General features: G+C 30.8%; 1 protein-coding gene across 1 annotated transcript in view; it reads right to left on the reverse strand.

Annotated features, from left to right (window-relative positions):
• Window positions 1–25,378, reverse strand: part of Dark (Death-associated APAF1-related killer) — a 154,978-nt gene that overhangs the window by 79,015 nt on the left and 50,585 nt on the right. The window contains exons 5-10 of the mRNA XM_075370225.1: window positions 25,027–25,195; window positions 19,640–19,751; window positions 15,676–15,784; window positions 12,021–12,159; window positions 5,634–5,810; window positions 2,462–2,704 (exon numbers count right to left, since the gene is read on the reverse strand). Of these exons, the coding sequence (XP_075226340.1) occupies window positions 2,462–2,704; window positions 5,634–5,810; window positions 12,021–12,159; window positions 15,676–15,784; window positions 19,640–19,751; window positions 25,027–25,195 (949 nt within the window). The remainder of the gene's footprint in view (window positions 1–2,461; window positions 2,705–5,633; window positions 5,811–12,020; window positions 12,160–15,675; window positions 15,785–19,639; window positions 19,752–25,026; window positions 25,196–25,378) is intronic.

Raw genomic sequence — 25,378 nt, forward strand, 5'->3', positions numbered from 1 at the left:
TGCAAGCCATGAATTGTTTCGCCACGAATCTGGGCATTTTTTTGGATTGCTTCACGCAAATGGTGTTGAACTTGCACGTAATACTCCTTAGTGATCGTCTGATCTTGTGGCAAGAACTCATGATACACTATGCCGTTAAAATCGAAGAACATGGTGAGCATAACCTTCACATTTGACTGTACTTGTCAAGCTTTTTTTGTCTTGGTGATCCAGAATGCTTCCACTGGGACGATTGGGCATTAGTTTCAACATCATATCCGTAAACCCATGTTTTATCGCCTATATTTCAGCAGTTCTGCATTGTTGTTGACTTCATTTAGCGACTCCTGAGCAACTTCCATTCGCCGCGGTTTTTGTTTGAAAATCAAAAATTTTGGAACAAATTTCACTGTCACATGTTTCATACCCAAAACATCTGAAAAAATTTCATGGCATGAACCAATTGATATCCCAACATCATCAGCGACGTCCCTGATTGTGATTCGGCAATCGTTCATAATCATTTCTTTCACTTTTTCCATGTTTTCATTGGTTGTTGATGTACTGGAGTGTTCGAGGCACTTGTCATCTTCGTCTTCACAACCTTCTTGGAAACATGCTTATACCACTCATAAACCCTTGGTTTACTCATAGCAGACTCACTAAAAGCAATATTTAGCATTTTTAAAACATTGCTAACTTTATTCCATTCTTATAGCAAAATTTAATACATCTCTGATCCATTATACAAATAAAATATCGCCAATTGAACCAACACATGTATTATCCTTTTGACAGCTGACAACAAATTAAACATTCAATATGGCTAAAAATGTACAGATACTTTTTGAGAAATGTTTACCAATACAACAATGAAAAACTCCCAAGAATTGGACTAATACAACCTGCAAAATTTCAAATTTCTCATTACTTTTTGAACATACTTCGTATAAAATTACTTTATTGAAATTAATCTTTTTAAGATTCTTATAGTTCCTCTGTAATGTTAAATTATATTTAAATTCACCACCTATATTAGAATACATAATACAAATTGCATTAGAATACCTTACAAACAGTACATAATATGACACAAAAAAATATACAAAAAGTATTTTATACACTAATAATATCATTGCAAATTACTAAAACTTACAATAAAGAAATATTAAACCAGCATACAAATCTAATAATCACATAACAAAATAATAAAAAAAAAAACAAAAATAATAAAATAAACAATCTTTGTGGAATTTATAAAATTAAATGTAATAATTGTGATTCTATTTATGTAAGAAAAACAAATAGATCCTTCTATATAGCAGACCATCTAATAAACAATATAAATTTTATTCCTGTTATTAATTTAGTAATATTAGAAATTAATAAAGATAACATAAAATTAAATATATTAGAAAAAATATTACATAAATAAATACAAACAGAAGTTCAATTTGATAAACCATCAGTGTTTGAGGGAGGATAGTTCCTATCTGCAACAGATAGCAACACTCACATAATAAATCTATACGGAATTTTCATTATTTTAGTATTTTTAATCTTTAATATGTAATTTAATTAAATGTTTCAATCATTACTAAAGATATGAGATCCCGTGAAAGTACTTTCACGTTAAAATTAAGATAAGATATGTCTTATCTCAACATTCTGTACAAGGTGGTTTATATTAGTAGAATTTTATATATATATATATATATATATAAAATACTGAGAGACATTCTCTAATGAATAAAAAAATTTAAACCATATACACTCAAACATATCATAAACAAAAATATCCTTCAAACCCTACCACCACATCCAGCAGCAGTATTATAACGTTCAGCAGTTCCAGCAGTAGTTTCTGAAGAAGCAAAAGCTACATCAAAGATAATTTTTGTAACAAATTTCCCCTTAAAATAAAATATACAATTATTGTTAAAAGTCATTCATAAAATAGCTTTATTTGTAGAATATATTTCCAGATATTTTTAATTACAACCTCACACTGAAATTTAATTTCTTCCATCTCATTTTACCCCAGCCATCTATCCCCAAGAAACTCAAAACGACAGAAAAATGTGGTAATTTTAGTCCCATAGAGAAAAAAATTATAACAGAAAAACATAAATTCTAGAATATCAATCATGAATCTCTAGGGTCAATTTATAAAATTATTTTATAAAAATATTCATGTCCTAAGCAATATGAATTTAAAAAAATTAGCAATAGCAAAATTATAACCCTAAAATTAAGAATAATAAATATATTATTGTTTTATGAAATTTATTATGATGCTTTCATTTTAATATGATTATAATATTCCACCACTTATCAAACTACAACCCCTTTTGGATGTATAAATGCATAATTATATTATATTATTATATACTACTTGCTACAATAACAAAATAAAACTGATCATATTAAAAATAATACACAAAATTAGGCTACTGATAACTAAAATGGAAAAAAAAATTACCTTTATATTAGAGATATATCTTCTATAATTTTTTAAATCACATATCATATCATGTGAACCAGCAGCTTTGATCTTAGAATCAAGAAAACGTAAATCAAGAAAAATTTTTGGAAATTTATCTAAATACCCAGCTTCTTTAAGATGATATCCTAAATATAAATATATATAATGGTCATTGGGTAATTTCCAAAATTCCCAATTACAACTTTGCATGTAGCGATCCACTAATTTCTTATGTAGATCCTAATAAAAAAAGATAAAAAATAAAAAACACAATAGAATTTGTTTTAAATATTGAATAATGCAGCTAAATTAATAAAAAAATTCTATAATATAAACCACCAATGAAGTAAAAAGCTACTGACTACTTATCACGTAAAATCAAACTTATTTAAAAATGGATGTTACTAAAAAAGACTTATCTATTTTATACAATCTATTTCAGTGTTATTTTAAATACACAGTGGCATAAAAGTCAGTTTTTTCTTATTATATGTTAATACACATCAAAAGAAATGTTCAAAATATTTTCTTTTTGCCTTAATGCATTTGTGACGGTTTTAGTCACTGAATTATACACTTTGTCTCTATTTATAAAAAAACATTTTCAATCAAAAATTTAGAGATAGTTCATGTCACTTGGATTTGAATTTCAATTACCATGTCTTTGACAATTCCCCAGTATAAAAAATCACAAGGCATCATATTACATGAACATTGTGGTCTTTCAATTGCTCCTTGACATTCTATCCAGTCAGAAAAAGTTTGACTGAAGTAGGCTCTAACTTGAAGAGCATACTGAGAAGGTAACCTAACTTGCTGCCAAACAAATGGACAACCAATGCTAAAACACAAAGTTGTTCAATAGCTCAGGAATTACCTTGTAACATCTCAAGATAAGAATCACTTGGTACACTTCCATTAAATAATTAAGATTACAGCACTCCTTTTTTTGTACCCCAAACGAACCATGATCTCCAAACACATTATGTTCTTTCTCCATAAAATTATGTGAAGATTTTCAACAGCAGACAAAGAATCACAATTACGACAGTTTAGTAGTTCATACAATTTTAAACATGCTTCACCAGACTGTATCACTAGCTAGAGAAATAAGGATTTACTTCACAAAAACTGGATGCGCATAAAATTGACTTTTAGCCCACTGTGCACACATTTAAAGTTTTTGTATTAATTCATTTTATGTTTCTAATATTTATATGTTTTCTATATTTGAAAATATGTTTGATTAGGTACTGATAATACAATAATGATCTAATTTAGTTTTTTGAACTGACACCGTTTGGTATAATAACTACTATTATATATTATTTTAAAACATAATTATCAGAATAACCAAAAGTGCTTGAGGAAATCAAATTGGAATTTGGTAAGCTGTTTTAAAATTGTGTATAATACTGATCTAATATGATCAGTATAATTATATTTGTATTTACTTGTTTAAATTTCTGTTTGTCACTCCTTTGTAGAATTTTTTTAATAAATTTTGCTCTCTGTATTCTATTTTAAAAACTGTTTATAATAAAAATTAGAATTAGATCTGTTATATACGTAATATAATTTGCAATCATCAGTTTTAAATGCAAATTTACAATTATATTTTTCTGAAGTATTTATAGACACACTGTATAATATACATCTTCATTGTGAGAGGAAGTACACTTGACTGATGTCTGTTGCACCTCAGGTGCTTTACATGCATTAACAGCCATAACAGACAGGAAGTATAAGGTAATAAATTAATTCAACTTTTTCTCTTGTGAAACAAGAGAAAACCTCATTTCATAAATTATGAAAAAAAAACAAAATAATTAAGAATACCAAAGTATTGAAAGAAAAAAAATTAATGAATTATATATTATGGAAAAAAAAAAATGTTACACGAGATGAATTATGAAGTGTGCTTAATAAGTTCTTATAATACTTTTTCCTTGAAAAGTATTTGAAAGCAAATGGTAAAACTTGGTGAAGTACAGCACTAATACCTAATACACATGCATGTTTTATTTTTTTTTGTAACCTCATAGAGTGCTGTTGTCCAGTAGCCTCTGTGTGCAAGTGTAACAGGTGTTTGTTGCGTCTTTATTTTGTGTGTATGATAGAATACAATGAACTTATTGCATCAAGTTCTGGCAAAGCTTGGCAATATTCAAAGTAAAACAATCTGTAAGATTAAGCAAGCTTCTGAGAACTAAGTCATGGGAATGCATTAATGAGTGGTAAATCATTTTCAAAATGGTGAACTTCAGTTGAGTGTGCCAGTAGACCATTGGAAACTGAAATGTCATTAGCATGTGCAGTTTGAAAATGGCAAATCATAGGCTTACTGCCTAAAATTGTAAATGATATTGGGATTAGTGATTGTACATACAAATTTAATAGATGATTTGGGTATGCATATAGTGGCCACAAAATTTGTACTAAAGCTGCTTTTGTTTGAATAGAAAGACATTTAGTTTGACCTTGCAGAAGGTGTCGGAGCACACAATGATGATCTAACTTCCATGATCTTAAATATACAGATACAACCCAGAAACCAAAGCTCAATTGTCATCATAATTCCCAAGGCTAAAGAAAATAAGACAAGTGAGAAGCAAAGTGAAAATGGTGGAATTGTGCATTATAATAATATATCAGCCTATTTTCTTGCCAAACCAGGATTTATTGGTCAAGCACAGAACTTCTCATCTATGCCAGCTACCTTAAGTTTACTGTTTGTTTTTTAAGCTGAAGATACCACTTGACACCCAGAAGGATATAATGACAAACATAAAGGCACAGTTGGTAGCCATTTCAAAAGAAGACTACAAAAAAATATTTACAGTAATGGAAGAACCTCTGGGTTAAGTATATGGAGTCGCAAGGGACTACTTTGAAGGAGACTAAGATTGGAAGCCACCAGGTAAGCTATTTTTTCTCTGATCTTCAGTCAGATGCCTTTTTGAACAGCATGCAATTTGAATAAAGAAAAATCAAAATTAATTAATAATATTAACAAATTATCTTCACTTTAATTTACCAGAATATAGTGAATTACATAATTAAATTAAGTTTCAAATCTGAATCCCATACCCGATTTCATATTTTTTGTAACAATATAATACAATGCTAATGTAATATTTGACTAAGGGGTATAAAATTAATTAATTACCTTTTTAACGTTATCATCAAACTTATTTTTAAGATATAATGAAAGAATATTATGTATTCCATAAATGTAAGATTTATTGTGATCATTATATTCTGCGTAAGCTAAAGAGTTATCAACAAATATTTTCATTATATGCTTTATGTAACTTTGACTGGAGTTCCACAACATCTCCAGTACCTGCAAGAAAGAAAATAACATTTTCTAACTTATAACAAATAATATATTTACTAAATATGTAACAAAACTATTAATGTGGAGGTTTCATTAATTAAAGAGACGAATGGGAACAACAGAAAAACTACTGAATAAAATGAACTAAAACTGTGACAATTGGTACCCTGACACAGAAAATATTAGCTGTTTGAAAAGAACTTCCTTTATTTTTTGAAGCGTTAAGGTCTTTTTTAGGCTGCAATGAACCTTGACTTGATGAGTTTCATCTTTCTTCGTTTCCTAGATTTTCTTTATTCACTCACTATTAGCCTTCTTCTATTCATCAGTCCACTTTAAACCAGTCCCGCATACCTGTTTTTGTTCTTTATATTGCTTCCAATTATCTATCCTTTTCCTGAATACATCCCTGTCAGCTATCTCTTCTTCCAGGATGCCCATTTCCATCAGATCTCACTTCTGATTTCTTTAACTCAATTTGTTGTATTTTTGAGTTTCATAAGATGATCAAAAATCAATTTCAATTTCATCAGCCTGTTTGTGTCCATAAAATTTAGCTCTTTGTTTTCTTGCCGTCGTGAAAGATTCTGTTTTCTTGAAGAGTTCCTTGTTGCTCTATAGTAGCCACTTTCCTTTTTTGTTTTTCTGTAGTCTTAAAATTTTCCGTAGTATTCTTTGTTCATGGTTTTTGATCTCCCCAATATCCCCTTTTCTGTTCATGGATAAACATTCTATGGCATACAATCCTTCTGGCTTGATGTCAGTGTTGTAATGTCTTCATAACTTCGCTTGTATGATATATTATTTTTGTTGTACTGGTTCTTCGTTATTCTGTAGGCTTTTTCCATTTTTTTAATCTGTGTTTGTACTGCCGTTTTATCCAGTCCGTTTGGTTAAATCCTTTCTCCAAGATAATTGAAGCTGTTGACCCCCATTGATCTTGCCGTATCTTGTTTCTAGTTATTTTTCATTCTTGTGTTTCCATTCCATATATTCCATTTTTTTGAATGAGATTTGTAGTCCAGTGTTTTGTGCCATTTCCTGTAGTTTTTCAATCATTCTCCATGCATCTTCTGTGTTGGATGTCAGAACTGCTATGTCATCTGCAAGTACCAGGCAGTCTACTGATAGGTTGTTTACTTTCAGTTCCATTTATATTTTCTTTTTCTAGTTGTTTCCACCATTCCCTGATGATTTTTTTCCAGTACAATGTTAAAAGGCATTAGTGAAAGTCCATCCCCTTGCCTAATTCCTGTCTTGATGCTGAAGGCTTCTGAAATTTTGCCTATGAATTTAACTTTGGAGGTTGTACATGTTAAGTTTGTTCCAAAATTTTGGAGGTCTTTCTGTCTATGCCAAATTCTTCTACAATTTTAAATAATGTTGGTCTATCTGCCATATACCTTTATATGTTATATACCTTTATATAGGTCTATAAGTCATATACCTTTTTAAAGTCCGTGAATGTTACTATTGTATTTTTGCTGGTTATCACTCTAAGCCTTATAATGCTCTTAAGATTGAAAATGTGTTTGGTACATGATCTGTCCTTCCTAAATCCTCCCTGGTATTCACCAATCAGATGATCTGTTTATTTGTTGATTCTATATTGGAGGGCCTTTGATAAAATTTTGTATGCTACTGGTAGAAGGGAGATTTCCCTACAATTATTGCTGTCTATTTTGTCGCGTGGAGAGGATATATGAGGGCTCTTTTCCATTTTTCCAGGAACTTTTCAGTTTCCAAATTTCTTTGCAGATTTGTTGCATCTTCTGTACTATTTTCCCTTCTCCCCATTTCAACATTTCCATCATTATTCCACCATTATTCCACCTTCTATTGTTTTTCAGTATCTTAATAATCTGTTCTATCTCCTGTTCTGTGAGGGGGTTCTGAGTCTGGGTTGGGTTTATTATTAATTCTGAAATTTAATAATTCTTTGGGAGTTTCATAGTTTAATAAATTTTGAAAATATTTAGCTAGATTATCGCAGTTTGCTTTATTATTTAAGGCTAGCTTTGTTATCCTTTTTAAAATATAGTCCTGCTGGTTGGTATCCTGGAGTTCTTCTTTGAAGGTCTTGTAGAAGTCCTTAGTGTAGTTTTGCTTGAAGTTTTTTCCAGCTTTTCCAATTTAGCAATGTCATGTTGCCTCTTGATTCTCCTGATGGTTCTCACCATGTCTTTCCATTGTGTCTTAAAGTTGTTTCAATTTCCTTCCGTTTTATGGGAGTTCCATCGTTTTCATGATTCTGCCCTTTTTAGCACTTCGTCGCACTTATCATTCCCCCATCTATGCTTGGGCTTTCTTTTAGATTCTGCAATTCCTTCCGTTTTTTTAAATTTTCTTGGATGTTATTTTAGTCCGTTCCTAATTCTGCTTGGTTTATTCTTTTTGATACTCTTCTTTTTTATGACTAAGGGCTTCTGTATTTATTCTGGCTTTTTAAGTGGTTTGGATTTGGTTTTATTGGTCTGAAATTCTACTTTAATTATTGTTAAGTAGTGACCTGAATCTAACTTTAGTCCTTTTTTAACTCCAGTGTTCATTATATATTTTTTTTTATTTTTCCTGGTTATAGTGATATGATTTATTTCAAATTTTACTATTTTCGTATTAGGTACGACCCATGTCTTCTTCTTCTTCTTGAACTTATTTTTAAAGTGCATTGTCATCAGTTTAAGATTAAAGACTTTGCAGAAGGCGATGAGTCTTTACCCATTTTTGTTTGATCTTCTGTGGGCTGAATACTCTCCCACTATGTTCCTAAATTTCTTCTGTTTTTCTACTTGGACCAACTTTGAACTTTTTCTTAAAATCACTGAGTAAAAGTTTGAAGTGATGTTGGTTTTTTATTTTGGAGGGTGAAAAATGCTTTCACGTAATCATTGCCCGGAATAAATTATATTAATAAAAAGAAAAACAACTGAAACTAGGCTAAAAGATTAAAAAACATTTAAAAAACTTACAACTAATATTGCAGCTAAAAATATCTTTTAAAACACATTTAAAATTAATATCACAGTCTATTTAACTAAAAATAATAGAATTTAACAAAGTCTGAGAGGGGTGTAAAGGGTTCCTTTCTTGGATGCAGAAAGATTAAGGAACTAACATAAAATTAAAACTAAGTTAAAAACTAAAATATTAAAAGAAAACCTAAAACGTGATGTTGTGGAATTTTATATGTAATGTCTTCTAATTGTTCCCATAAGGCTTCTTCTTTATATGGGTTGGTTCTATTATCCTTATTCACTGTGGCATGTGCATTTATGAGTCTTCAGATAGATTTACAGGCAGAACTGCCTCCACCAACCAAATAAATAGCATAAATGTTGTAATTCAAACAGCTCTGAATGCCTCATCCAAGTGATCATCTAGCTAAAATGTACACAAAAGCAAAAAATAGAAGGGATCTATGATAAAAAGAAAAGAGTGAATACCAACAATAGAACAATCTACTCAAAGAACCGTGAAATGAAATAAATCAATCTAAAGTATTTCAAATTTCAAGTTAGTGGATGTCTGACCCACCTACAATTCCTCAGGAACTGTTATCTTTATCTGGGATGGGATATCACTGTGCTGACTAACAATCTTGTACTGTTGACAGACTTACATAAATGCTGCAATAAATTGATTTACCTTCAGATACTAAAATGATACCTAAAAAAAAGATTCAGGGTTTTTAAGTACAACCCTTACAATACCCAGAATTATATCATAACAAAGTATCATAGTGAATCATGTACTATTCAACCAGATTCCTGTCAGAAGAGTTTCAACAGTGGCAAGCTGTTATTCCTACCAATATTTTTAGTTAATTCTGGTAAGATAAATGTTACTGAAGGGTTGGGAAGAAAGATTCTTTATATTTTCATACAAAAGTAAAGCAAGGTATTTTTTATATTTCAGTTTATTAAACCAAATATGTGCTGTTTTGATCTACCACCTTCTGACACTTTTGAGAAAAGAATCAAATTCTGTCAATTAGAATGTCTATTAATGATTTTCACAGGCCTCTTTTGAAGCCAACTTTACACCATCCATTAAGAGTTCTGAGGAGACCGAAACAATGTTAGTCTGATAATACAAGGGCAGAACTGCACGGTGGATACATCAAAACTTCCCAGTCAAGCTCTCTCAATTTTCAACAAGTCACCAAATATGTGTGGAGTATGGTATTGTTCTGATGAAAGACTAACTTTTCTATCAATCAATTCTGGTTACTTTATCACAATTTCTTGCCTTAATCTTTTAAGTTGTTGATAGTAGAGTTAAAATAAATTGAGTGGTAGCAGTTCATAATGAAAAATTTCTTTCCAATGCTACCACACACACACCCCCCCACCACTGGCTTTAACACCATTTGCACAGCTTCACCTTGCTTCAACCGTGATCTTTTTGTACTTTATTCTCAAATGTGATCTACTTATCATTGTCCACAAGAACCCATTTCAAACTGTAATAAGCCATTTCAAAAATGGTTTGATTTCGTTCTGTTTTAGAAACAATTCACACAGAGAAATTTGATACATTAGATTTTTTGTTGTTAAATCATGTGGCTCCCAAACATCAAGATTTTTTTTTTATTCAGCCTTCTTCAAATGATTTAAAACTGTTTGTGGTCAATGTTTAGTTCGTAATTCATATCATGACTGATATAATGTGTCTTGCTCAATTTTTTCCCTAATTTCATTCACTTTTTCAGTCATTAGCCAACCAGAGTTAGATTCATCATTGAAATAAAAATTTTCAGGTTGAAAATATTTAAACCAGTTTTGTGGTACACATACTAATACCACATCATTTTCATAAGTTTCACAAATTTGTTCTTTATTTTCACTCATTTTCAAGATGAAATAACTTTTAAATAAATAAACTAATATAACTGTAACCTTCCTAAATATACTCATATGTCGAATTTCTAAAACATGCAACTGTTACCATTCCAGATTTCATTAATATTACCAGAATTATTGATCCTACAGCCACCAAGTATCAGAATATGAAGAAACATTTTTCCCAACCCCAATAAAATGAGCAATTTATTTTAATGTTAAATCTTGAAAGATTTTTACAAACTCACCTAATAAATACTAAGACATCTTACCTAAGAATAAAATCATGTTATGGTATTTAGCTACTGGAACAGATAATTCAAATACCTTTTTTGAAAAATTTTAAGTACGATAAGTTATTATTTTTTCTTATAAATGTGTTGTGTTATTAAATAAGCTACACTGTCATTTTTATGATTACTAAAAAAAAATTTGGCTTCAAAGCCTACATTTCAGAGCAATATATTTTACTATTAATTAGAAATACTTTTTTGGATAATCATTAGGTAAGTAGCAGTTTTATGTGTGTGCCCAGCGGAATTTATAAATCTGTAGCTATTTTGGTACTTACGTATTAACGCCACCACAGCTACAGCTTTATTTAAAATTGAGTATTTATTTTATTGAGTCTCTTTATTAATTTTAAGAAATGGTTATTTATTTTATAAATATAATTTAACCAAACTTAACCTACGCTCGCTAACTTTGACTAATTAACACCGTAATTTTTTGAGTATTTATTTAATAAATTCAGTAATTATTGCAATTATTTATTATTTAAATAACAATATCAAACAGAAATATGGATTATTTTTTAATATTAAGTTTTTTCCACTAATATCCTTGACCTTTTGAACTAAAATACTTTGAACATCAGAATGGCATCAACCTACAGTCATTATGCTATATAATATGATGCAAAGAAAATAAAACATTCAAACTGAGAACTTATCCTTCTTAAAAAGTTTGTGAAAATTACTACATCTATGTTTTAATAATTCAATAAGTCTTTACAAGTAAATCATATCAACTGCATATATGAAATTTTAAGTGATAAAATCTTATATTAAATCTCCTGAATGGATTGCCTGTTTTAATAAATGAACCGAAAGAAAATGTTCATCATATTTTAAGTTTCATTCACAAAACTCAAACAACTCTCTCACAAAATGTGATTTAGTAGTGACTGAGAATATCATAAAATGATCTCATCTGAGCTTTCTTAAGTTGGACTGTTTACTGAACTATGAAGATACCTAAATAAATATTTTGCTTAAAACTATTTTCAAAGTTCAAATTCTGAGTAATAATTTTTTTTATTAAAAACAATATATTTGCTGAAAAAATTCTATTACTTTATTTATAAATAACATACCTGTGATGTTACAAAAACATCTTTTTTAAAAATGACAAAATGTTTATAATATTCTTGCAAATCTGAGTTCAAATTTACAAATCTCATTTCCACCGCAGCAAACATTTCACTAAACTTTCCTCTTCCTCTTTTTTCTATACTGAAAAAAATTAAAAAAATTTAAGTTTAATGTATTTAAATAAAAATTTAATGTGCCTCCCTTCATTAACTGAATTACAAATAATAAATAATATCTTCAATTATTAATTGGTGAAAATAGGCACAAAATTGTCAGAGTGCATAATTTTAACGATTCATTTTAACAATTTCAGCCATAACTAAGCTATTAATCAATCACTCTGAACAAATGGGTGTCATTTTGTTCACAATTAAAATCTTAACTTTTATCTAGTAAAACATAAATTGATAAAACCAAAATTTATAGAGGTAATAATGATTAAAAAATTTTGAAAGATCACTATTGTAATTTTCAAAGATATAATTTTCTAATTTATTTATTTTCTAGAAGATATTTTTGAGTACACATACACTAAATTTCATTAAAATATCTCAATCTGTACTTAAGAAAAAAATAAATAGTAAAAAAATTCCCGTAAGTCCTATAAAAAATTTAATTCAAAAGTTTTTTATGTACAAAACTTCAACAAAAGATAATAATAATTCTTCTATCAAAGTGCATGTTGAAAATCTAATATAAAAATGAGTTATAGTAAAGTAATATAATAATAAAGTATGTAAGTTATAATAAAGTAAATAAGTTTAAAAATAATTTCATAAAATGAACATTATTTTATAAATTGTTTAATTCCCTAACAGAATTAAAGTCTGCATTACCTGTTCAAATTTTATATCACAGACCTGAATACACATTACTTACAGATCAGATTGCATCTCCAATTTCTAACATTCTTTGATTTCTGGGCAGACATTTAACATTTAACTTTGTATACATCAAATATTAAAAAAACAAAAAAGTTTTGCAGATACACTCATCTTATGTCAAAAATGCTTGCAATGCCAAAAAAATATAACTTTCGGTTAATTTTAATTAACCAGATAGTTAGTATAGGGGTTAGCATCATGGGTTTTATGATTAGCTGATTTTAGGTTCAATTCCCAATAAAGAACTGAATTTGTACTACCTATCATTTCATCTGTCTAAGCTTTTTATCCAACTATGTTTAAAAGCATATTCAAGATTGGACTAATAATAGTTCTCATGATTTTAAGCAACAAAACCACTTATTCATTAAAAAAGCCTTATTTTATTATTTTTTATATATATATTTTTTTCTTTTAGAATTTATTTTCAAACTTCCTTTGTATGAGACAACAATTGAATACCAACCTTTTGTTACAAATACTTTTACTTTAATTAATAAATAAAAATATAATTACTTGTAAGTTTTTAGTTCTATTATTTGTTGAAGTCTGTTTATTTTTATTTTCTATACATTATTTTGTTTCACAATTTTAAGTGGTATCTAGTACATATATATATATATATATATATATATATATATGGAAGGATAACTCTGGAAGATGGTAACTGACCAAGTTGTTGTACCTGGCTTTTTGCATTATATCTAAAGCATATCATACATTTATGAATGATAGAAGAAATAATTCTCCTACCATTTATAATCCAATATGTCTGATGTAAAGAATGATGCGTTAATTGAACACCCGAATGCAAAAGGCGCAAATGCTAAGCATTAAAAATAAGTTTTATAATATTTACATTTGGATGTAAAATAAAAGGATGTTTAACATGCTAATGTAATACAGAGTGTTGTAATCTACCTCCTACACGAAGTAGGCCTAAATTATCCAGAAATGGATCAAGTGATAGAAGTTCGCTACGATTAGAAATAGTCTGATTGTTTTTAAGATTATTTATTTTGTTACTAAAATGCATGCATTGCGATTGTTGAATAAAAACGTTAAGTATAATTTAATTCCTTTGTAGTTTATGGAACCAACGATTCGTTTTGTTTTTATTGATTTAGCATTATAAAAAAATCTAAAATGTGTGAATTAAAGTATGTAGTGAACAAAATCGTTCTGTGTAATCGAATACAACAGTAGATACAAAGGATGTTATTATATTTTTGTGTTTTTCAATTAATCACTCAGAATTTATATTACAGTTATTAAAAGTAATATTATTATCTTTTGGCCAATGGAAAGAAGATTGAGAAAGCCATTGAGGACCATACCACCAAAGTTACATGTCAAGTAATTTACTCGGTATACAACCTCTAGACAACACATTTGCTGCATTATTAGAGGATTTGAAATAATGCCAATTAGCATTTGAAGAATTCTTCTTAATCTTGGAAATTCTATTGCTAACAAATACTTTTCAATTAGATGGTTGTCCATGAATCCAATGTAGTGCTATTGTAGAATCTGTGTATATCTCATCAAAATGCATGTTTAAGGCAGTAACTATCTTTAATAATAAATAACTAAGTAGTAAACAACCACAAATTTCAAGTCTGGGTAGTGTAATTTGTTTTAAGGGTGCTAATTTTGACTCAGAACGAAGTAAATTAGAAGAAGTTGAATGGCTGGGTATACAATTTGTATGTAAATGCAACAGCTATAGCCTTTTATAGAGGCATTGGAGAATCCATGTATTTGAATATAATTAATTCTACTATTCTACTTAATTCTACTAATGTTAGGTTTGATGGAATGATTTATTTTAACTGATTTAATCAAATGAAACTGGTTATAAATTGAGCCATTGTGTTAGTAATGAGTTGGGTAATGTTTTGTCCAAATTAATTTTAAGTTGCCATAATAATGGCATAAAATGTTTATGTGAGAAAACAATATGATACAATATGAACAATGAGCCCTAAAGGATCAAACACACCTGCTATAATGGACAGAATATTTCTTTTAGTGTGTTTTTTTAGAATCATTAGAATGAGTAATTTGGAAAAGTAGAGTGTCTGATGAATTATTCCAGACTCCTAAAGTACGTAAATTCTGTTCTTGATTTGAAAGAATGGAAGAATTGTGTTCAGAAGAAGAAATGATACTATTATTGGAAAACCATTCATGGACTGGAAAATCATATTGTTATAATAATTTAGAAATATCAATTTTTAACTGAATAACTTCCTTTAAGTTATCTGAATATCTGAACCTGTTATGAGACCATCATCATAAAAATCATTTCGAATGGCCATAGAGGCTTGTGGAAAATCATTCTTTTTCATTAGCTGTTTGAATTAGACATCTAGTAGCTAAATATGGTGCACAAGTGGTCCCATATATTATGGTTCATAATGCGAAGTGTTTTATTTCTTGATCTGGAGAATCATGCCAAAGAATACGTTGTAAATTGGAATCACTAGTTTTAACTAATACATTTAGCTATGTCAGTCATAATGATGTAATTATGGATTCTGGATCTAAGCAATATGGAGAATAGGTCTTGTTGGACTACAGGTCTGACTAATAAAGTATCTTTAAGGGATAGGCCATCAGTGGTTTTAGCTGAACCGTCAAATAATTTTAGTAAATTTAAATGAAAGGCTTTTCATACAAGTGTCACTTTTTTTGTAACAACAATGCATCAGATGAAATACGAAATAAAATATGAAATGAAATACATCAAAGAAATAATAAAAATAAATACCTTTTCTGAAGAAATGTGCTAATGTACGATTCCCAACATTTCACATTTCTTATATCTTCTTTAAAGTAACTAAAATCATCAGCAATAAAAAATAATGCCATCGGATAACCTGCAAGAAAATAATTAAAAAGATAAAATATAACGACTTAACTATCCAACATCCTGAAAAACATCAAAAAAATATTTTAAGTTACTTTAAAAGTGCAAATGTATAGATTGAGCTTTATAAAGTTGACTAACAAATAAATTTGATTAGTGCATTTTTATTAAATCAATCCGGTTAAGTCAAATTAAAATTTTTAACAAATAAGCTTAGATTTATCTTAGATTTTTTAATTCTGTACATCAAATTGAAAGATTTTGTTCTCTTGCTTTGTAAATTTTTATAAAGAAATATGTCAAAAAGCTTGGCAAACTGTATAAATAAATGTTAGCCAGCTTTCCCAAGCAGGGCTACAATTCAGACAATAATGGAAGAAGGTTAAAATAACAAAAACAATCATTTTAACAGTATTTTTATTTTGCCACTAATTTTTGATTTGTGTAGTAATAAAAACTCTTCATCAGTTAATAATTTATACTAAGATTAAGCAGTTAAATCTGATGAAAATATTCTAATCAATATATTTAAAATTTATGCATTTAAAAACGGTATCATAGTATACTAGTGAATTAATATTAGCAATCCTAACAAGAAATTGCTATAATTATGTTATCTGTTTTCAAAGTCAGGACAAAATAGAATAGTAGATGAAGATCAATACTGATTGGTCTTAGCTAAAGGATCACAAAAAATGTATAAATATAATTTGTCTAATAGCTTTTAAAAATTATTTGAAAGATCATAATGAATTTATGCTAAAGTTATTTATAATGCTAAAAGATTATTTTATGATTATTTGATATCTAATTTATCTATATATCTAAAACTAAGTAGGAAATTAAAAGAAGGAAAAGTGAGATCAAATAACTTCACTAAAAATACAAAGGGAATCAACTTCATCTCATCTGATATTCTTATACCAAAAGGATTTAATAAACTCTTTTTCAGTATTTTAAATCACAATAATATTGTTTCATTTAAAACAAAGCCTTCAATGGTTTTATTAATGAATCAGTATTTTTATTTCCCATTGATACTTAGGAAATTACAACTTGTACTTTAAATATAAATAGTTAACACAGAATGGGAATTGATGAAATTCTTGCCATTTATAGAAGTTTTAGAAGATATTTTAAATAGCATAGATAATAAAAAAGATTTCATTTTCAATTTGTTGTGATCTGTAAAGCCTTTAAGTTTTCAATTTCTTACAGATGAAAATACTTAGTTGTTATGATATCAGAGGGCCTGCTTACAACTGGTTAAGTCAAATTTTTTTGTGTTTTACCCCATTTTTCTTAAAACCTAAGTGTGATAGAGGTCTGGGGCTACTCTATATTTCTTTGATCAAAAATCATACTGAAGCACCAAATTTACTTCTTGATTTGTACTACAAGAATTTTAGTACGGTTTAATTTCACAGAGGGAGCAGAAAGCAGGACTAAACGTTTCACAAGCTGAAACTTGCTTACGAACCATTTTCTGACTTTTGCTTATATGAATTTTTATTCATATTTTTGTCTATAGAATCAAGAAGACTCTCTCAAGAGACTGTCATGCATTTTTAAATCGCCTATATATACCCAAAAAAGTAAATGAACAGAGAGATACTTGGCACAGATAGTTCTGGAAGTAATTGGTGTAAAGTTGATAGATTCATCATAAAAGAAAGATCATCAAAGTATACTTTTTGTAGAGCAGTGCATTCTCAATTTGTAGATCCAGGTGATAATGAAATTAATAAATTACTAATGAAATCAATTCTATTAATGAAAACAATTACAATAATTTTAAAACAACTAATGAAGAGCATAAAGACTAATAAAACAAAAATTAGGTAAGAAGTAAACTTACTGGTAGCAGGGTTTAAAGTAATAAATGTAGATTGTGTTGAGATGAAGCAACAAATGAAAACTAAGACTCCAACACATAAATCAAGCAAAGAAAAATGCATATATAACAATAATTATGAAGACTGAAATCAAAGGCTCAAAAGAAATCCATACTCAACCCAGTTACAGACTGATGCTCAAAGAATAGATTCAGCAATAATATTTTAGTTACAAGTAATAAAAAATCCTAGTAACTATTAAAAAAAAAGTAGTAAAATAAAATTTTTTCCTGAGATTCAAAGCCTACATAGTGAAATCCATTATTATTCTTTTTAACATGTTAAAAAAAGATTAAAGGCTTTTAAATTTTTCAGACATTGTCTTAAGTATATTACATTATAAATTTTGTTGACTTATGAGGTGCAATTCCATGCACAATAATAATTAAGTTAACTGCTCAAGGTTAATGGCAGTATTATTTTATTTAACTTAACAGTATAATATTTGCATCAATCATCAATTTATCTATATTTGGTCACTTTTATAGTATATTCCTGTTTAAATCAATTTTTTCATATCAAAACTGAATAAGCCTGTGCCGTTTCTATTCACTTTTTTTGTAGAAATGTGTTTTAAAATCTAAAATCATAGTTTTCATTACCTTCAAAAACAATATTTCGTTTATAATTAGTTTATACTAAAGAGATTTTGAAATTTAAAAGAATGAAAGCAGAATGTTAGTAAACCCTCTGCAATTTTGTTTTAGGGATTTTACACATAATTTTTTCTCATTTAAAAATGATGGTGTTTTACAATAATGAGAAAAAGTTAAATTTTACGGATACTAATAGAAATCTTTTTAATTGATAAATTATGTTAAATTTTTTCTCTACTCTGGAAATCACATATATATTTCTTTAAAAACTCAAGAGTGAAAAGAAAAATATAACCTAAATTACATCATTTTATTTTTAAAAACTGAATTCAAGACAATAAAATACAGATTAGTAAAATTAAGGTTTTTAAGAAACATGCTACGAATAGTAAGGGAAGATTGAGTAAGAAATTTATACACAGAAAATAAGGCAGGAATGATAAAATATATTAATGAATGGATAGAATTATTTACATTGAGGTGGTTTGAAAATCAGTAAAGAACTAAATAAAAACTACTATAAATTTTTTTTTAGATTGGGATGAAAGATAAACTGGAATCAAGAAGCGAAAAAAGGAAGTGGAAGCAGATAAGAAAAAAAAAATCAGGAAAAGTTGAAGCAGAGATTTAAAACAATCAATAGAACGATAATAAATTGAAATCATTGATATACACCTGCTTTCAAAACTGATTTGAAAAAAAAACAAGAAGGAAAAGACCTATCTATATTTTTTATCTGCATACAACACATGAAACGACACAAGCGCTTCACAAATTGTTCTATTCATAACTAAATGATTTTGTTGGGCAAAAGGAATTAGATATATGCATGATTTTTTTTTAAACATTTAAAAGAATTATAAAAATGCCCTTCCCATCATTAATTGGGAATAGCTGCCTGATAGATTTTGAGCTTAATATAATTTTGTGGAATGTTCACAACTCTTTCTGAAATTAAATCAGGAGATGATTTTATTTAGGGTTCAAAATAGATCCAGTTGCTTCACCATTATTCAGCCAAATTTGGAGCAGTACTCTTGGCAGGCATATTAGCAGCGGGAAGAATTAATGAAAAATTTAGCATGTCTCTTAAATGACACTAGTATGAATGTTTCAACCACTTGCAAATTTTCATTCACAGTATACAACTTTCATGGATAAAAGAAACAACTCTTTATTACAGCTATGCATTCACTCAAAAGTGACTACGGGCAGCAATGTAAACAATTACAACAGAAACAGATGCCTCAAGTGAAAAGTAATGAATAAAAAAACATCAAGACAAATCAAATTTTATGTGGAATATACATTACTAAAAATATTTATTCAGATAGTCATAATTACAAACAATAATTAAATACATTATGACCATACCTTTAACACATTTATACATTTTTTTAGCTTCTTTTGGTAAGTCTTGAACATTAATATTCGCTACTTTTGCTAATAATGATAACCATCCTTCTTCAGACAAACAGTCGTCGACCTATAAAAAATTGCAATTAGAATGTCATTAGTTTATTTTAACTAGATCATTAAACTAATTTCTTAAAGTATGCATTTGCATTACTAATTTAATATTACTTTATAATTTGATATGATTAAGATTATTTTAATTTTTTCTAATTTGAAAGTATAATAGTAAGGCAAGACTCCACTACTACCAAGCATTTGAAGGTAAGATCCACTGTTGCCAGGCATCCGATCTGTGTTAAGTCATCATCCTGTTTAATAATACAGGTACCTGAAAGAAAAATTTTTCCCAGATTTCTAAAATAACACATTAATTCTTAAAACTGTTAATACTTTATATTAAAATAAAATGAAATTTTTCCAAATAAATTTTTTTTTTGTTACCAAAAAATATGATAATGTTCAGTTTTCAATCAATTGCCTGTATGTGCCTTGCTTCTCTATGGCACTGCAACAATATAATTCCTTCATCCAGATCTAAAATACTCTTCCCAAACTGCATGGAAACAATGCTTACAAAATTTAAACTTGTTCCTTTAAAAATTATTACATATCACCACATTTTAAAGACTTTTATTCTTTTTCTTCCTATTATTCATGTTTTAAAACATTTCATAGAGAATATTTAAAAAAATTTCTTTACAATTTTTGGATTTATATTTGATGCTAGCAAATTTCTTTTTCACATAAACTTTTTTCCCATATGTTTTTTAAGTTCATATTACTATGTCCTACCTTTATTATTTTTCTACCTGAATAACATAGTATACTGTGTTCTCTTATCTTAATATTTAATTCCTCATTATTTTGTCGCTTCATTACTTTTATTAAAAACTACTTCAAATTTTTAAGACAGTTTTTTTTATATCTGTTTTATAATAGTTTTAACTATTTTATACAATTAATTAACTACACGGTGGCACAGAGAAATGGTAAAATTTTAAATAATAGGAAAAAATAAAGTAAGTTACTAACCTTTATTTGATGTTGAAAATATGTTCTACAAGAGTAGAAATTTCAATGTACATTACTTTTTAAAAATTACTTAATTTAAATGCTGTCCATATTTGCATACACTTTCAACAATCAATTCTGAAAATTTTACATAGCGTGGCGTAATTTGTTCTCCAGGATCTCTGCGATCTCCTCTTCAATCTGTGTTTTGAGCTGGCCAAGGTTTCTTTGTCTAGTATGGTACACGACACTCTTCAGATGTCCTCATAAAAAGAAGTCGCAGACTAAAAAGTCTGGAGAGCGGGGCGGCCAAGTGATGTTAGCAGTCATTCCAATTACATGATCCCCAAACAAATGTCTTACTGTTGCCATAGATTGTCGAGCAGCATGTGAGGTGGCTCCGTCCTGTTGAAGGTCAAGATTTGGAAGAAAATGAAGCCCAGGAGCAAAAAATTTCTCTAGCATGTCGACATAACATTGAGACATCACAGCCCTCTTCATCTTCAAAGAAGTATTGGCCTATCAACCGAGGACACGAAATTCAGTAAGTTTAGTACTGTGTAATGAACTCTAGTGAAGTTGAACAGGGTTTGTTCATGCCCAGTAATGGAAGTTCTGCTTATTCACATATCCACAAGTGAAAATGGGCTTCATCTGACATTCAAAGATTTTCAATAAAGTAAGCATTCTCATTGATTTTAGACAACAGTACACAATGCAGTACAGATGCAGTACACAATGACTAAGTTTTAGTTCTTGGACAATTTGAATCTTGCATGGATGAAATTTTAGGTTATGGTATTCTTTAAACACTCCAACATATGAGCTCCAATAATGAGGCAATTTTCTGCACTGAACGAAGAGGACTCCTTACCACTACAGTTTTCACAGCATCAATGTTTCCTGGTGTCATACAGACAATAAACATCCACAAGTTTTATAACATAAATATATGTTTATGTTTTTATAAGTCAATTTTTTGGGAAGGGCTTTCCAAACTTCTATAAAAGAGAATAAAATTTTATAAGCTCGAGCAGGTTATCTATCTTATGCACCAGTCTTAGTACATATAAGACAAATATTAATATTATTCATTTTTTATGTAAAACTTAAAACTTGGCAAGTTAATAGACCAATCAATAGCAATGAAGTTATTGTTTACAGCAGTAGCTGGGAAGAACACCTAGACTTGGTTCTTGAACGCCTACAACTTCACCACCTGATGTGCTCTTTGGAGAAATGTCAATTTGGCCAAGACGAGGTGTCATTTTTGAGCCATGAAATAACAACCACGGGCAATATTCCGCAGCAGCAAAATCTATGTGCCATCATCGAACACAAGACTCCTGGGTCAAGAAAGAAGGTGCAGAAGTTCCTCGGTACGTGTAACTGGCTGCAAGAATATATCCCAAGATTCTCATAGATTTCCACGCCACTAACTGAACTATGGGGGAAACACTGTAAATGGACAGACACTGCACAGCAAGCCTTTGAAGCTGTTCGACAGGCCTTCAGCAGACTGTTGAAGTTATTTCGGCTGGATCCAGAGCTTCCTACAGTCTTGTAAACCGATGCCAGCCAGCGAGGGCTGAGAGTTGTGCTTTACCAGCAAGCCGATAATGGGGAGTGAAGTCATCTCGTACACCAGCACGAAGCTTTCAGAGGCAGAGAAGAAATACCATTCCAATGAGCTACAATATCTTGACCTGGTGTGGGCAATCACACGTTATCGACCATATCTCGAAGGCCAAACTTTCATCCTTAGAAAAGACAACAAGACTTTGATATGGCTAAGGCAGGCCACCGGGCAGAAAACAATGTTCGCTGGGCCTTATTGGTGCAAAGTTTCAAGTTTACACTAGAGCACTATCCTGGTCGAGAGAATGAACTACCAGATATGTTGACAAGATAACCAACGGAAGAAGGAAATACTAAGACGATGCGAGATGAAGATACACTACACCCAAATGAGTGCGGTTAAGAAAAGAGAGCAGTTACACCTTGACTGCAAGAAGTTGATGCCACTTCCCTGTTCCAACAAGTGCGCGAAGCACAAGAAGCCGATCCAGAGTGCAAATGATTACGCCGGGATCCAAATTCGGTCCCAGGCACCCACCTCAGAGTGGATGAAGACGGCATCGTATGGACAGCAGGATGCAGCACGAGGACAGGACCCCGAGCAGTGGGAGTGTAAGTCCCACCCGGCAATCGCTCGGCTGTCATATGACACTACCACCACGCCCCTAGAGGCCAGACATCCTGGAGCAGAAGAGACCTGGCGGGCGATCTGCTAATACTACGATTGGCAGGGCCTTATGAAGGACGTTCGGCAGTACATACGGGACTGCCACACATGCACCTGCTACAAACAAGGGCCAAACCCTCTCAGACAGTGACCCTGGAGGCTTACAGCTTGTTGGAAGCACATGGTGTTGACTTAGTGGGTCCATACCCAGAAATGAAACGACGCAACAGATTCCTAGTGGTGGCGACTGATCTGTTTTCCCGCAGTGTAGAGGCTGCGCTCATTCATCGAGCTGACACAGACACCATCTTCAGTTGTTTGGAGGAGGAAGTGTTTTGTCGTTGGGGCTGTCCTGCAGCCATCCTGACAGACAATGGGACTGCACTCACAAGCCGGAAGTGGAAGTGCCGCCAACGACACATTGCAAACTGGACTACAACCGTATACCATCCACAGGCGAATTCCATGGAGCACCATAATGAGGTGAAGAAAACACTGAGAATAGCTCTCAAGCAGGATGTCAAACACCTAATGTGGGATAAGAGTGTGACACCAGTGCTGTTTGCATTGAGAAATTAAGCTAACACCATGACCAGCATGCCACCAAGCGAACTGCTCATTGGGAGACAGTTGAAGAGACCAGGGAACTGGCAGCAAAAAGTTCACTGGCAACAGAGAAGAGCAATCAACATTCGAGATGGACGACCAAGTGTTCATCAGACAGCACGCCGGCCCTACTTGCAATGGTTGATATGCAGGATTTGAGGCTCCATGGGAAGGCCCGTACATTGTCCTTGAACAAACAGGGCAAGTTTATGAAATTGACTGGAAAGGGACCCGGCTAAAGGTACACGTCTCCAGTCTGAAACCTGCATACCACGGCCTGACAACTGGGCTACGGCAAGATCTATCAGATCTGGATCTTGATGGGGGGAGGGGTGTTACCACATATATGCCTAATTTAATATCTGTGGTCGGATATAGTACAGTATACGGACGTGCTGATACAAGCATCACTACTCCTGTGCAGTTCTACCACCATAGCGGTGCTGCAGCCCCACCACTTTCAGGCTCCAATAAGAGTGTGCACCATGAGAGTGAATGCAATTCATCGTCAACCACCACCCGGAGAAGACCAAGAAAAAGAAGAAGATGGAAGAAGACAGAAGAAGTTCCCTGGCCGGCTCAACGTGGAACCTCCCGGCGGATGCCAACATCCCCGCTGGAGCAGCAGGCCTGGTCAGCATGCTCTCTAGCTTGCCGGGGTTCAATCGCCCCGGCCGGCAGACTCAGCAGCAGTATCCAGTCCAACATGGGATTGTTCAGGATTGAACCGCCTTGGCCGCGCCGGCGAAGGACGACCTATTCGACAATGTGGGACTCTGGTAGCCACCACTGCCACGCTGTAGTGGAGACCCAACTGCCGCTGAGGGAAGGCCCAGTTGGACTTCAATGGATGAGCTGCAACTCCCCGACTTCGCCGGAGACCAGCTTTTGGACCCAACAGCTCTTCTCAGAGCTAATGCAAAGAATGGCCCTTTTCAGAGCCAAGACAATGTTATAGATTACAAACTGTCGAAGCCATTCGACAACAACAGGCCTTCTCAGGGCTACCATAAAGTTAAGTGCCACATGCCGTCGAAGCCATTCAACGACAATTTATTACAGAGGTAAAATTTAAAAAAATGAAATCATAGTTTTTTCTTTCATATTTATTTAACTGGAATGTTTAATTATAACAGTGCAATACTAACGTTTAGTGCTTAACATTATATAAATTCAATTTCTACTATTTTTTGTTTACAATGACTGAAAAATTGAATAAGCAATTTGTTACCAATATTACATCTCTATCATCCAAAATTTAATACATCAATAGAAATATTTATTATTAGAATAATAATATTTTTAAATATAGAAAATTTTTTTTATTATTAATGTGATAATATAAGGAGCATAGGAAGTAGAATATTCAAAATTTGTGTCCTGGCTGCAAACTCAGAAAAGCTGAAAGTAGAAAATTAACAGAATTTCATAGATAATAAAACGTTTTGCTATCAAAATCATCTCATTTAAGTAACTTAATTACCTTGATATGTTTTACTCCAACTATATTTTTGCTTATCATATTCGATACTTCTGTAATAATTAATGTTTTACAATTCAGTTTTGCAATGCATTCAATACACCTAGAAGAATCATTTTCTTTTATGTGATCAATTATAAAGAGGCTTTCTGTAAGATTGCAGTCATTAAGCCTGTAAAAATAAAATTAAGAATTATGCTCACTTTTATTTTTGAAAAAAAAAACCTTAATACACTATGCTCACTAGATTTTTTATCATATTTTTCTTTGTATAAATCTAAATTAGGTTTAATTAATAATACACAAATATTTTTTCACTGTCCCTTACCAATTCTAATGTCAACAGAATATATTA

Source organism: Lycorma delicatula, chromosome 7 (assembly GCF_047948215.1).
Source record: "Lycorma delicatula isolate Av1 chromosome 7, ASM4794821v1, whole genome shotgun sequence".
Taxonomy (NCBI): Eukaryota; Metazoa; Arthropoda; class Insecta; order Hemiptera; family Fulgoridae; genus Lycorma; species Lycorma delicatula.